This window comes from Schistocerca piceifrons, chromosome 2 (genome assembly GCF_021461385.2).
Source record: "Schistocerca piceifrons isolate TAMUIC-IGC-003096 chromosome 2, iqSchPice1.1, whole genome shotgun sequence".
Lineage (NCBI taxonomy): Eukaryota > Metazoa > Arthropoda > Insecta > Orthoptera > Acrididae > Schistocerca > Schistocerca piceifrons.
In genome coordinates this window covers 968,731,137-968,745,223 of record NC_060139.1, presented here as the reverse complement: position 1 = coordinate 968,745,223, position 14,087 = coordinate 968,731,137, and the positions used below count along the sequence as shown (strand labels likewise).

Here is a 14,087-nt window from a genome sequence, read left to right as displayed (position 1 = left end):
GACAGGCAGGCTCATCTGAAGCAAAAAACTTCATATGTACATACGCCCTATTCCGAATGGTTTCCGAGAGGGAACACATTTGTTTTTGGGCTAACGGCGCACTTATGTGTCTACTCACCCGACCTACCTCATAGTTTTCAACCTCTTTGCTTGCGATATCTTTCTGCCGTCAAATAAGCTCGTTATCTATGATGTGTTGTGAGCGATGTAGTGCGAGGCATTGAAAGAGTATCAGAGAAAAAATATTGGTTAACTGTCTTTCTACACGTGGTGGCTGAAGTGGCACACACGCAGAATGTTGCTAATGCTGAATATGCAAATATGGCCTACGTTTACGGCTTCGGCGATGGTAGTGCTCCAACTAATATCGAAGAATACCTTCGGCAATTTCTGTCACCTCGATTTCCTGATCGTAGAGTGTTTACCAAAATGTTTAGCAAGTTGCTTGAAACAGGTTTTCTTCGAAGTCCCATTTTTTCTGAGCGTATAGTTAAACAAATTGTGAAGTTGTGAAGAAACAGCAGTACGTCGTTGGAATAGTGCAGGGTAGTCCTACTATGTACTCCTACTATTAGCACACGGCGACTTTCTGCACGTATGATAGTCCAACGAACACCTTGATGGCGAAAACTATATGCGGAAAAGTTGTACCCATTTCACATACAATATGTAGAAAATTGACGACAATGCCACATGACTTGAATTACGACAATGGCAAAATTACAATCGTCATTTGTTTCTATTAATACTCTTCACTGATGAAAGCACATTTATGCGGACTGGAATTAAATACACACATAATAATCACAAATGGTCCCAGAAAAACCAACACTCCACGGCGGAAACCAATTTCCAAGATCGTTATTCGATCTTTGGTTGGTGCAGCATGAACGGTAACATGTTGATATGTCGAATCGTTTTAGAAGAACGAAAGGCGGGACAGAATTACTTGCATTTTTTGGAAAATTAGTCAGTTGAACACCTTGAGGACGTTCCTTTGACCATGTGGACCGCAATGTATTTCCAGAATGACGTAGCCCCTCCACATTTTAGCAGATGTGTCAGGGAACATCTCAACTTCACTTACCCTAATTGCTGGATAGGTCATGGTAATACAACTAACTGGCCACCAAGTTCGCCAGATCTCACTCTATGGATCTTTATTTGTGTGGTTGAATGAGGTCTGAGGTGTGTAAAGTAAAGGTGAATACGTGAAATGAACTGTTTAGTTCGCATTACGGACTGCTGCCATCGTTAGGGAACGTACAGAGACACTCAGACAAGCAATATAACATGTTCTCCAAAGAGTGCACAAATGCATTGAAATTGGCTGTGGGACATTCGAAGAACTATTGTGAGCTGTACGACAGCTGTATTTGACGTTTACATTAATGCTTAGAGATGAATGTGCTACAAATACGTATTCTTTGAATGATACATTACAAAACGCATATTGCACATGAGTCCATGTACAACCTCATAATGTATTGAATAAAAAAGCACATTAAATGGGTTCTACGTCGGAAACCATTCGAAATGGGTCATATATCCATACGAAGAATTTTGCTTCAAATGATCGTTCCTATTATGTTCCTGAATATTGACCATTCCTTCTAGGGAACCCTGTACTTACGAAGCTTTTAAGCCTATTTTTCACATCTGAAGGTCGCAGCTACTGATGCTGGTAACGTGAATATTTTATGTATATTTATGCGATCATGACGTCATAAGCTATTATACAATGAATAAATGCATTGCAGTTCGCCGTTTCCTGCTAACGGTCATAGTAATCGCTGTAAGGCACTGTTACCTAACAACACTTTCCGCTATTTGTTTCCCAAAGAGTATTAGAAAACACCAGCTACACCGTGAAAATGACTCGCCTTTGAGACCAGTAGGATCAGCTGAAACCACCACACATTTATTCGGATTAAAGGAAGGCTCGTCTGGTATCTCTAGGCCGGAGAATAGTTTCCGTCGCCCAGAACCTGGAAAAATGGCGCTGGTGCTCATAATAGGTACCATCACTAAGCCGATGTGTGTTTTCCAGAAAAGATATGTTACACTATAATCCTCAGAATACGCGTACTGTGAGCCACATCGTTTGCTGCTGAATACTGTGTACTTGGAAGAGCTCCTGTTGAAAGCTCCAAAACACAGATAACATTATTATTTATGCCTCTCTCGACCGAACATCAGACACGATAGTGAATAAATCTTTGTGAGTGATCATCAGGCACGATTCTGAATAAACATATATCCACAGATTACAATAGGAATCTAAAAAGTTCATTGAGGCCCGTTGTCACAGCTCCTCTTCTCCTCCGCTCATTCAACTCATAATAGAACGCTCAAAGAATATAAAAACCTTCATCTCTGCATCGCTTCTTCCACCTGTTCGGCTACGTCGACGGTTAAATACTTGTACTGTAATGATGCCTTCGAGGAGAATCTAAGCGGTGACAGAAGAATTCATCATTAGTACACTGCCGTACAAAACTCAAGGGCAAAAGTAGCTTCCGCATAATGTGTCATTGGGTCCGTCATGCAGGAAGTGGGAAAGCGAATGTACTTAGGATGTTCAGTACATGAATTTTCGAAAAAAGTGCAAGTAATTTTGTCCCATCATTAAATCTTATAAACACATCAAAAAAAGTTTTGCATCACCCCTCTTCCCAGAACTCCTGAAGATAGACGTTGACAGTGGATATTGTATCACAGACACAGTCCCTTTGACTGCGCAGAGATGTCACTGAACCCGCGCAAATATGTGAACAACCATGCATGACCAGCGCCTATCAGATGGAGGTGGTTGCCTCAGTGCCGCTCGCTGGAAGCCTCAGAGCGGCCCGCAGCATGCTTGTTCGCCGTCTCAGGGTTAAGATAGCGGGGGACAACAAGTGCCTGCGATCTGATAGCCAAATCTCAGCCCTCGCCTCAGGATGCCTCCGGTGTGTGTTGGGAACCAACAAGACTGCCCGCGGTAGCGAGCTGTCGAGTGGTCCGCTGGTGGCTGGCTATGGACCCTACATTGGCCTCAGAGGGTCGAACTAGTGACCCACCATGCATTGGATCGCTGGCGCCCCATCTGCTGCTGTGTGTAGTCAGTGGTGTTACATGCCCTGCCGTCCAGGAGAACTTCCACGCTTGAATCCCCCTCGTTAAAAACCTGGCACCTATTTATACGCAGGTGAGCACCTCTGTTTTGCTAATGCGCTGCACCGAGTCATGTACTCATAACACACAGTTTGGGCCCCTTTTGCCTATAACGTGCGACTTGCAAACTGCTGTTTACTCTTTCCAGCGGTTCTACGATCCTGTGGCCTCCATTCTACTTCGCAACCGCTGGTAAGCGTAACTTACTGTTAACAGGCCTGCGCCTGGCTGTAACTTGTGTGCTCAGAAATATTGCACCGAATCTAACTTTTTCCTATCTCAAACAGTGCTCCTGCTACATTATTCCACCCTTCGGAAAGACATGGTCCTCGGGTCGACCACTAACTACTCTTAAATTGGTTTGGGTCATCACGTACATATGACACATTTACTACTACTATTAGAAAACTTAGATGTGGTCTAGTCCTCTTAAAATACATTACAAGAAACAAAACGGAAAAATGCTTTACTGGATGACCACTCCACTTAATGCTCGGTCAACCCCTTACCTACCTGTCTTATGGCCTCGGTATCCAGTCCACTGGGAACTGGACTAACGTCGGTTCCCTCTTGGAATGACTCTCCACCTGATCAGAATGAAAACAACAAACAACAAAGCACTTGGCACATAGGTGCTCAACACGATCATTACTTGTCATTTACTTTCCCTATATTGAGCGACACGCTGCACACGCTGTTTGGCTGATATTGCCCCTCTTGTTCTGAAATGACCTGGTTTACCAATCTCAACAGACCTGACTCCAGAGTTTGATTTAACAAGGTCAGATTCTGTCTTAGCAGAAACTTTGTAGTTGCTTCTGGCCAGTACAGCTATGTTGCGTGACTCCTGAAATTGACGCTGGCAGTTGGAAGGTTGGTCCTATTATGTTACACACAGTTCCATTGATTATAATTCCGCTCCCCTTTTCACTGACCTGAAGACGGGGATCACCATCATCCTTCCTCCCCCTTCAAAGGGACTGCTGTCCACAGCAGGCTCACAATACTCAAATACACAAACAACATATGAAAATACAGTGCCTAATTAATTTACACAAACCCAATGATACTTAACAAGAAAACAAAAACTACGAATATTCTACTACTTTATGGATCACAAACCATACGGTACACCATGCTGTACTCTATCATCCTGGTTTTCCCTGCGCTTAACACCTGTCTCCACTTTCTCTTTCTTCCTTTTCTCTTCCTGTGACATGCCTGGAATCACATCTGGACAACCCTTAAATGGCCACAACCACCCAATGTGTACTATCGTTGTTCTAGTTGGCAGCTGAAGCTTACCATTAATGGGGGATGTGTTTTCAACTACTTGGTATGGCCATTGATACCTCGTCATGAACTTCTTCATTTTCCCTTTTGGCGTATATGAGCAGGACAGCATTACCCGTTGCCCCACTGTATGCTACGGTAAACTTTCTGCATCTTCCTGCCTTTTCAAAGCCTTTGTATTCGCCTTTTGTACCCATTTACAAACATCCCGAGTTGTCCTCGTGAATTGACGTACAGATTCACTGGTCCTTCCTTTCTGTAGCTTCACTAAATCAACTGGTGATGGCATTTTTCGCCTGTACACTACCTCAAACGGACACAAACCGGTATTGGTATGGATTTTTGCATTGTATGCGCATACGATATTCTTCAAATACTCGTCCCACTGATGGTGATGAGAATCCACATAAAAACATAGCGTCTTCGCTACTGTTATGTGTACATGTTCTGTCCTTTCGTTCACCTGTGGATGCAACACACTCGTCCTCTGCTTCTTTACATTCAACAATTAACACAGTTCCTTCATTAAATCCGACATGAGGTTGGTCCCTTGGTCAGTAATTATTGTCTCTGGTACACCAAGCTTCAAAATCCGGTTGTTTATTAACGCTTGCGCAACCATTGCTGCCTGTTGATTTTGCATAGCGACCATCTCCTCATACTTCGAAAAATGGCCTATTATTGTCAGAATGAATCTGTTCCATATGGTTTCCAACTGAAAGGTCCTAAGACATCAATTCCCAACATAGAAAATGGACATGTCGCTTCCGGCAATCGTTGTAGCTGTATCCGTTTCTGACTCAAAGCTGCTCTCTGTGCACATGCTATGCAATTTTTGACATACTAATCCAGCTTCGGTGGCACTGCTACCACTGGCCCTAACTTCATTTCCCTGCACAGAAGACTATCATACATGTTAAATTGTGGATGTCTCTGATAAAATTTACAATCGTTGTCAGCATCCTGTAATTCTTGCCATACTGCTAGGTCATAACCTATGACTTCTACTTTTGCCACCTTTCTGCTCAGTGCATCCGCATTACTGTGCTTCTTCTCAGGCTTGTTCAGCACCTCGTAGTCAAATTCACTAAGCCTCACAGCCCACTTAGCGAGTCTAGTGGACAGGTCCTTCAACCCCAACAACCACTTCAACATGGCATGATTTTTCATTACCCAAAATCTTCTCCCATATAAATAACATTTAAAATATATAGTTCCATAGATTACACTAAGCATCTCCCGCTCTGTTGTTGAGCAATTCCTTTCTGCTGCATTCAACTGCCTATATATATAGGCTACATGATGCTCTTTTCCATCAATTTCCTGACTATGAACACAACCTAATGCTTGATTCGATGCGTCGCATGCTACAATAAATTCCTTTTCAAAATCTGGAAACACAAGAACTGGACTTGATGTTAACACTTCTTTCAGTTTGTCAAACGCTTTTTGTCACTCTTCTGTCCACACAAATTTCACACCCTTCCGTAACAATCACGTCAATGGTTGTCCAATATCTGCAATACCCTTCACGAACTTTCGATAGAAACTGCAAATTCCGATGAATGTTTGCAATTCCTTGTTTTTGGATCCCGAAAATCCCTTACAACCTGTACTAACCTCGGATCTGTTCGCCCTCCATCCTTACTGATGATGTGACCTAAATATTTCGCCTCTTCCAATGCAAAATGACACTTCCCCAGGCTCAACGTCAAACGAGCTGCTCTTAACCTCATAAAGGCTTCCCTTAACCGCTGTCTATGTTGCTCCATACTACTTGGCTCTGAGCACTATGGGACTCAACTGCTGAGGTCATTAGTCCCCTAGAACTGAGAACTAGTTAAACCTAACTAACCTAAGGACATCACAAACATCCATGCCCGAGGCAGGATTCGAACCTGCGACCGTAGCGGTCTTGCGGTTCCAGACTGCAGCGCCTTTAACCGCACGGCCACTTCGGCCGGCCATACTACTTGAAAAGACTATAATATCATCCAAATAAACAAGACACTGCGGTGGTTTCAAACCCCTCAACACACTGTCTAGCAACCCCTGAAACGTTGCCAGAGCGTTTTCCAAACCAAATGGCATTCTGATGTACTGGTAATAGCCTCCAGGAGTAGAGAAAGTAGTTTTTGGACGATCCTCTGGAGCCACCTCTAACTGATGGTAACCATTTGTCAAATCCATCGTAGAAAAGTACTGGCACTGACCTAAGTGATCCAAAGTCTTTTATATGTTTGGAAGGGGGTATGCATCCGTTACTGCCTTATTATTGAGGTATCGGTAGTCACAACGGAACTTGTTTTTCTCAGTTCCATCCATAGATTTTTTAGGCACAACGACTAAGCCCGATCCCCAGCAACCATTACTATGGTCTATAATACAGTCTGCAAGCTGCTGATCAATGAAATTCTCCACAATCGGCAGCAAATACCTTCTGTATTATGTATGGTTTACAGTAAACAGATGTTTCATTCCCTGTTGGTATCCTGTGTTGCAGGAATGGAGTTGCTGGCAATGACCATCACAGAAGAAACAAATCCTTAAATTCCCACAAAATTCTTCCATATGCTCTCTTCCTCCTTCTAAATGCTTAACTTTGTTACGCAATGCAGTTCTATCGAGTTAGTGGTTGATCACTACTTCTACCTCTCGAACACCAGTCTTCATCATTTGGCACATCCAAATTCGTTACTAACACTCCTTTTCCCAAATTCGCGTCTACAGCTCTAAAATTATCCACGTTCACGTGGACTACTCGCCTGTCGTTTCCCTCTTGTAAGCGTACAATACTCCGTTTCACAGAACAGCCTGATGTATCCAAAGCTCCATTATCCTCCAATGGTCCAATAACACACACCATACCCACGGGTAGATTTGACTCCACACTTACCCGAAGCGACTTCCCGGTGCCACTAGGCACACACTCATGAGAATTAAGCCCTAATTCACTAGGCACACACTCATGAGAATTAAGCCTTAATTGTCGTTTCGTTGAATGCCCCTCGTGGCAGCTCTGCATTGACAACAGTTTCCCCTAGCTGAAACAACATTTCACCAAGTTCCACAGTTCATTGTCCAAGCCAATTTTGGCATGATGTTGATGCAAGAAATCTACTCCTAGGATCATGTCGTAGCCCTCGGTTACCCTTGCTACTATCTCCATGCATGCATCAAATCGGACTTTCCCTATACGAAAGTTAACTGTCACTGACTCCAAAGGTGTGACCTTCTTATCCCCCACTCCACGCAACCTACAACGTGGTGGGTCTAACTTCCTTCATCTCATTAAAATCTTAGTAGCCACTGATACTTGCGCCCCTGTGTCCAACAAAGTCTTAAGCTTTTTAGTTCCTATGGATCCTACCACCACCTCTGCATACGTATTTGTAGCATTGAAATTAAACGAGAGCTCCCTTAGGTGGGTCTTGGACCCTCTCTGCCATTTAAAAATTGTCCACCTCTACTAACTCCACTACTCCACCCTCCACGCTGCTGATTTCTACCCCTTCCTCTATTTCAGGGTGACTGGGTACATTTCCTCTGCACATGTCCCATATGACCACACTCATAACATATTACATCTACTGTAAACACTGTCCGATTATCATGTACCCCCGTTGCCACGTCTATTTCCTCACATTGGATGGCCAGCTGAATGGCCAAATGCAAATCTTTCGGAGTCCCTTCACGCACTTTCCACTCCATATGCGCCGGTAATCCCCTCAAAAATACATGAAGTGTGTTTTGCTCGGCCTCCTGTAACAGAACACCATTTACTTCATCCCTCTGACCCAACTTGTAAGTATACTCGTTAATTTCTCTTGTTCTGTCCGCAAATGTCCCTACTGTCTTCCCCTGTCTCTTCGTCATCGTACTCAACCTCTCCCTAAAGTACTGATCGCTATTCTGTACCTCTGTAAAAGCCCCTCCTTCAGCTGCTTAAACTGTCCTGTCTTCCTTAAGGCCTGAGAAAGCCTTACATATGTCTTCACTTCACCCGTTAATCTAATCTTGGCTACATGTAACAACTGTTCATCAGATCAACCATTAATCACAGCTGAAGTTTCCAAGTCCTCCACAAACGAACACACTTTCTCAGATGTCTTGCCAGAGACCGGAATGTTCAAACTCACGGCAGCTGGATCAATCTCCTGCTGTGGCACCATAGGAAACAACGACTGATCAGATGCGTTTTCCCGCTCACTCCTAGATGTTAATTCACTTCTCAAGTGCGTATTGTCTGCTGTCAATTGTGCTACCTTTCCCAACAAAATCCATACTGTTTCTGGTTCCCACACACTCTGTGTCCCTGACTCTGCCATTGTGTTGCTTCGTTCCCATTCCCAGTTAGTGCCATTTCAACCTATAAACTCCCACAGTGACAAAAGATTAAACTACAAAAATAAAGTGACTTCCTACAGCTCAGTGTCTCATCTTACGTTTTATGTGATGATGTAATAGGAGGATACAAATTAAAGTAATTAAATGCCACAAAAATATCTTTCATCCCCAAACACACTACCCCTTACTCTGGCAACGAAAAGAAAGAATACGTCCAACACTCAAAAAGAAAAATTGGTCAGCACTCACTGCATTTTTTGACTGTAATGCAGGCAGTGAGCTCAAACGTCGTACTGTACAGACCATGCCTACTATTCTGGCACCAAATGTAGCTGCCACTGACAAATGTAGATGTTGGCGTGTGGTGGAGGAATGTTGAACGTGGATGGAAACTGTCAGGATTAAAACTCGGCCGTGTTCTTCAAGTACTTTATTATGCCCAGCTACAGTGCCACGTTACCCTCTGTTTGCGTCACAGGGTCCCACAATGCCGAGGACGTCACTTCGCTGTCTGCAAAACAGTTTGACACGAAAGGCTACCTCAGTGACCCATGCAATGTGATGTGGCATGCCAGTGGTGTTTGACGACATCAGGATGTGCCAGCAGCCGACTCAGCAGCCTTCATCCCCGTTGCCTCAGCACTGCTCGCTGTGAGCTGCAGGGTGGCCCGCTACATGCCTGTTCGCCGTTGTGGTTAAGATCGCGGGGGACAACAAGCACCAGCGATCTGATAGCCAGATCTGAGCCCTTGCCTCGGGATGCCTCCGTTGTGTCTTGGGAGCCAACAAGACTGCCCGGCGTAGCGAGTCGTCGAATGGCACACTGCTGGCTGGCTATGGACCCCACGTTTGCCACAGGGGGTTGAACCAGTGACCCGCTTTGAACTGGAATGCTGGCACCTCATCTGCTGCTGCGTGTAGCCAGCAGTGTGACATGCCCGCTGTCCAGGAGAGCTGCCACACTTGAATCCCCCTCATTAGAAAACTGGCACCTATTTATACAAGGCTGTGCACCTCTGTTTTGCTAACACGCTGCTCCAGGCCATGTACTCATAACACCTAGGTTGGACAAGTGGGCCCCTTCTGTCTATAACTTGCGCCATGCAAACCACCGCATTTACTCTTTCCAATGGTTCTACGACCCTGTGGCCTCCATTCTACTTCGAAACCGCTGGTAAGCGTAACATACTGTCAACAGGTCTGCACCTGGCTGTAACTGGTGCAGTTAGAAATATTGCACTGAATAGTTTTTCCTATCTTAAACGGTGGTGCCGCTACAACAGTGAATTAGTTTTCAACCATTTATTAATGTCAGTGAAAATTTGATTAGCGTCCTTTTATGAATCTGTACTTGACTTTCTACTTATCACAATGTTTCTATCATCTGCAAACAAAACAACTTTGGATATGGCAATGTAACAGACGAGAGGTCATCAAAGTAAACAACAATAAGCAATGGGCACAAAATGGTACCTTGTGGAACACTACACATAATTAATTCCCAATCAGATTAAGATTGACTGCATACTGCACATGTATTTCAGAATGATACCTTTATTTCCTGTTGGTTAGGTACGACTGGAATCATTTCACAGCATTGCCAGCGACAACATAATATTATAATTTACTTATGGGAATCCTGCGGTTTACACAGTCAAAGACTTTTGAAAGATCATAGAAAATTCTAGTAGCCTCTAATTTGTTAGCTAATGAATTACATGCCTTCTCACTACACATGTAAACAGCGTTCTCTATATTGGAACCATTAAGGAACCTAAACTGTGACTTGGACAATACATTATTTGCAGTCAGATGCTTAAGGAGACACTTAAATCAACCTTTCCAAATAGTTTTGGAAAGTCGGCAAAAATAAGATTTATTCATGGTTTGATAGTATCTCTTCATCCCCTTCTTTGTAAAGGAGCTTAACTTCAGCATATTTTAGCTGGTATGGAAATGTTCTTCTGATAAGAGATTGATTACACAAATAGCTTAAAATACAACTTACCTCGAATGAGACTGATTGATCAACTTCATTGATATGTCAGTGTAACGACTAGAACACTTACATTTTAAGGATTTTACAATGGATGCTACTTCTATGGGAGACGGGAGTGTCATTTTACTGAAGTTATTTCTAAGGACTGGTCTTAGACACACCACTGCACTGTTTCCGAACCCAATAACCCCAAGTTGTCATATTAGAAAAAAAAAGTACTTATTTAAAAGGCATACAACACCACATACACTTGTTACCAAAGTCTTATTTATTTTTAGAGCTATCTGTTGTTCTTCCTTTTTGGCTCTGTCTTCAATGTGTCCTACATAGTTTTTATTTTGTTGCCTGATGTAGTTATCTTTTTCTTCAATATTTTGCTGTATTCTTTGTAATGCATTACAATTCGAACGTCAGAGCTGTTCCTAGATAGTAGATACAGTCTCCTTCTTGTACCATATGGTATATTTATATATTCGGTAACCCATGGTTTATTTTTAGACTTCTGTTTGATTTGAGTTACATTTAAGGGAAACAATTTTCAAAAGAGGAAGTAACTTTAGTAATAAGTGCTTTGTATTTTCCATTTGAGTCGTAAGTATTGTATACATCTATCCAGTTCATGTCTTTGAGCAATCTCCTAAATTCTCAATATGTGACTTATTTAATATATAGTTTATCCTGAGAAATTACAACTTTTAACACAATTTGCTACATGTCACGATAAGAAAGGTCATTTACTATCGTTTTTGTGATACGACTTTTTTCCTAGATTTGTCTACAAAGATATTATCAATAGCAGTCTCAAAGCTTCTATGCAATTCACAGTAGGAATTAAATTGAATGACAGTATTACTGATGGCAATAACTGTTCACTGACGGAGCATTTCAATAAACCTACGCTACAGTCATCAGCAACCACTATTTCCTTGATTTTTACTGTGAGATGGGACAACAGAACTTCCAGATATTTTATGAAGAGGTTAAAGTTCCCTGAAGGTATTCTGCAAATCTTACTATTATAAAAGACTTATTGTGAAATGGCACTTATGTTGGACACGCTTGTAAGTGATGCTCTGAACAAAATTTAAGTATGGATATTCTTGAAACCAAAACAGTTTCTGACAAATGTGACAACTCCTCCTTTCTCCATGTTTTCACTACAGAAGTAAGAGGCTAACTTGAGTCCTTTAACACTTAACGCATCTATACCACTGGTCACATGATGTTCAGAGTGGCAGATTATAACAGCTGGTTTGCTCAGCTCTAATTCTTCAACACAAATAAGCAACTCATTAAGCTTACTTCTGAGTTCTAAGATATTCTGTGCAATAAGGATACGTGATTTTGTGCACTGTCTGAATTACGATGGAAGAACCTAGTTTTTCCGTCAATTTTTGAATATCTCCAGTTTCAATCAGCAGTTGTTTCCATGATTGCGAATTGTGAATAAAAGGTAGAGCACTTAAAAACTCGGTGAGGGTTTTATCTCCACCTTCCCTAAGTCAGTGCTGAAGGTTACATGTCCATGTGGTATGAAATATGTCCATGTGAGCTTTTTAAAGTCATAAACATATTTTATTTCACATACACTGCAGTGCCAAAGAAACTGGTGTAGGCACACGGATTTAAATACAGCGATATGTAAGGAGGCAGGATATGGCGCTGCGGTCGGCAACACCTACATAGGGTAACAAGCGTCTGGCGCATTTGTTAGATGAAGTGGGGATTTTCCCGTACCACCATTTCCCGAGTGTACTGTGAATATCACGAATCCGGTAAAACATCAAATCTCCTACATTTCTGCAGCCGGAAAAAGATTCTACACGAACGGGACCAACGACGACTGAAGAGAATTGTTCAAGGTGACCAAAGTGCAACCCGTCTGCAGTCACTGCAGATTTCAGTGCTAGGTCATCAACCAGTGCCATGTGCGAACCATTCAACGAAACTTCATCAGTATGGGCTTTTGGAGGCTAAGGCCCACTCGTGTACCCTTGATGACTGCATGACGCAAAGCGTTACATCTGGCCTGGGCCCATCAACACCAGCATTGGACTGTTGATGACTGGAAACACGCTGCCTGGTCGGACGAGTCTCGTTTCAAATTGTATCGAGCGGATGGACGTGTACGGGTATGGAGACAACCAGTTGAATCCATGGACTCTACATGTCAGCTGGGGACTGTTCAAACTGGTGGAGGTTCCGTAATGGTGTGGGGCATATGGAGTCGGAGTGATGTGGGACCCCTGATTCGTCTAGATACGACTCTGACAGGTTACACGTACGTTGCATCCTGTCTGGTCACCTACATCCATTCATGTCCACTGTGCATTCCCATGGACTTGGGAAATTCCAGCAGGACAATGCGACGTCGAACAGGTCCACAATTGCTACAGAGTGATTCCAGGAACATACTTCTGCTAGCCACCAAAGTCTGCAGACATGAACGTTATTGAGAATATCTGGGATGGCTTGCAACATGCTGTTCAAATGAGATCTCCACCCCCTCGTGCTCTTACGGATTTATGGACAGCCCTGCAGGATTAATGGCGTCAGTTCCCTCCAGCACTACTTCGGACATTAGTTGAGTCCATGCCAAGTGGTGTTGCGGCACTTCTGCATGCTCACGGGGGCCCTGCACGGTATGAGGCAGGTGTACCAGCTTCTTCGGCTCTCTGGTGTATTTAAAACTGTTATTTTATTTTGCAGACGATATCATCCTCTACACCACGGGGAGCGGAGAGCGAGTTCAGCCCGTTGCAGACGCTGCGTCCACTGTACGTGGCGTCGCTGGCGTTGGGGGTCCCGCCATACCATGAGACTGGTGCGCGGTGGTTGGGCCCCATCTCCCGCGCATGCTCAGCTGCCTGGCTGGTTTTTATACTGGCGCTGGCAACCATCGTGGTGATTGGCTACAACTCAGATCCCGATGTCCTTCGTTTCCCGACCAGTTCCACAAGTCTGATGCTCCGAGTGCTGGTGAACCACGCAGCAGCCACCTCCTGCCTGGTCAGCTCACTCGCTGCCCGCAGTCCGCGCTTCATCTCGCTCGTCCACGAGCTGCGGGATATCGACAGCCTCCTCCAGTCGGACTCTGGGGCTGGTCGACGCGCTGACAGGATCTGGGCGGTCGTCACCGTATCGTCCGTGTTTGTGTTACAAGTCGCACACTCGTGCTCTTGGGCTGCCCTCAGCCTCGATTTCGCCGTGCACACTGTGTCCGAATTAATCACGGCGTTGTACGTTAGCCAGTTCGTGCTCCTGGTTTTCATTCTCAGACGCAGATTTCGTT

General features: G+C 43.8%; 1 protein-coding gene across 1 annotated transcript in view; it reads right to left on the bottom strand.

Moving 5' to 3' along the window:
* Positions 1-13,695, bottom strand: part of LOC124776029 (proline-rich protein 2-like) — a 48,949-nt gene extending 35,254 nt beyond the window's left edge. Inside the window, exon 1 of the mRNA XM_047250868.1 lies at positions 13,507-13,695. Within this exon, the coding sequence (XP_047106824.1) occupies positions 13,507-13,695 (189 nt within the window). The remainder of the gene's footprint in view (positions 1-13,506) is intronic.
* Positions 13,696-14,087: the final 392 nt, after the last annotated feature.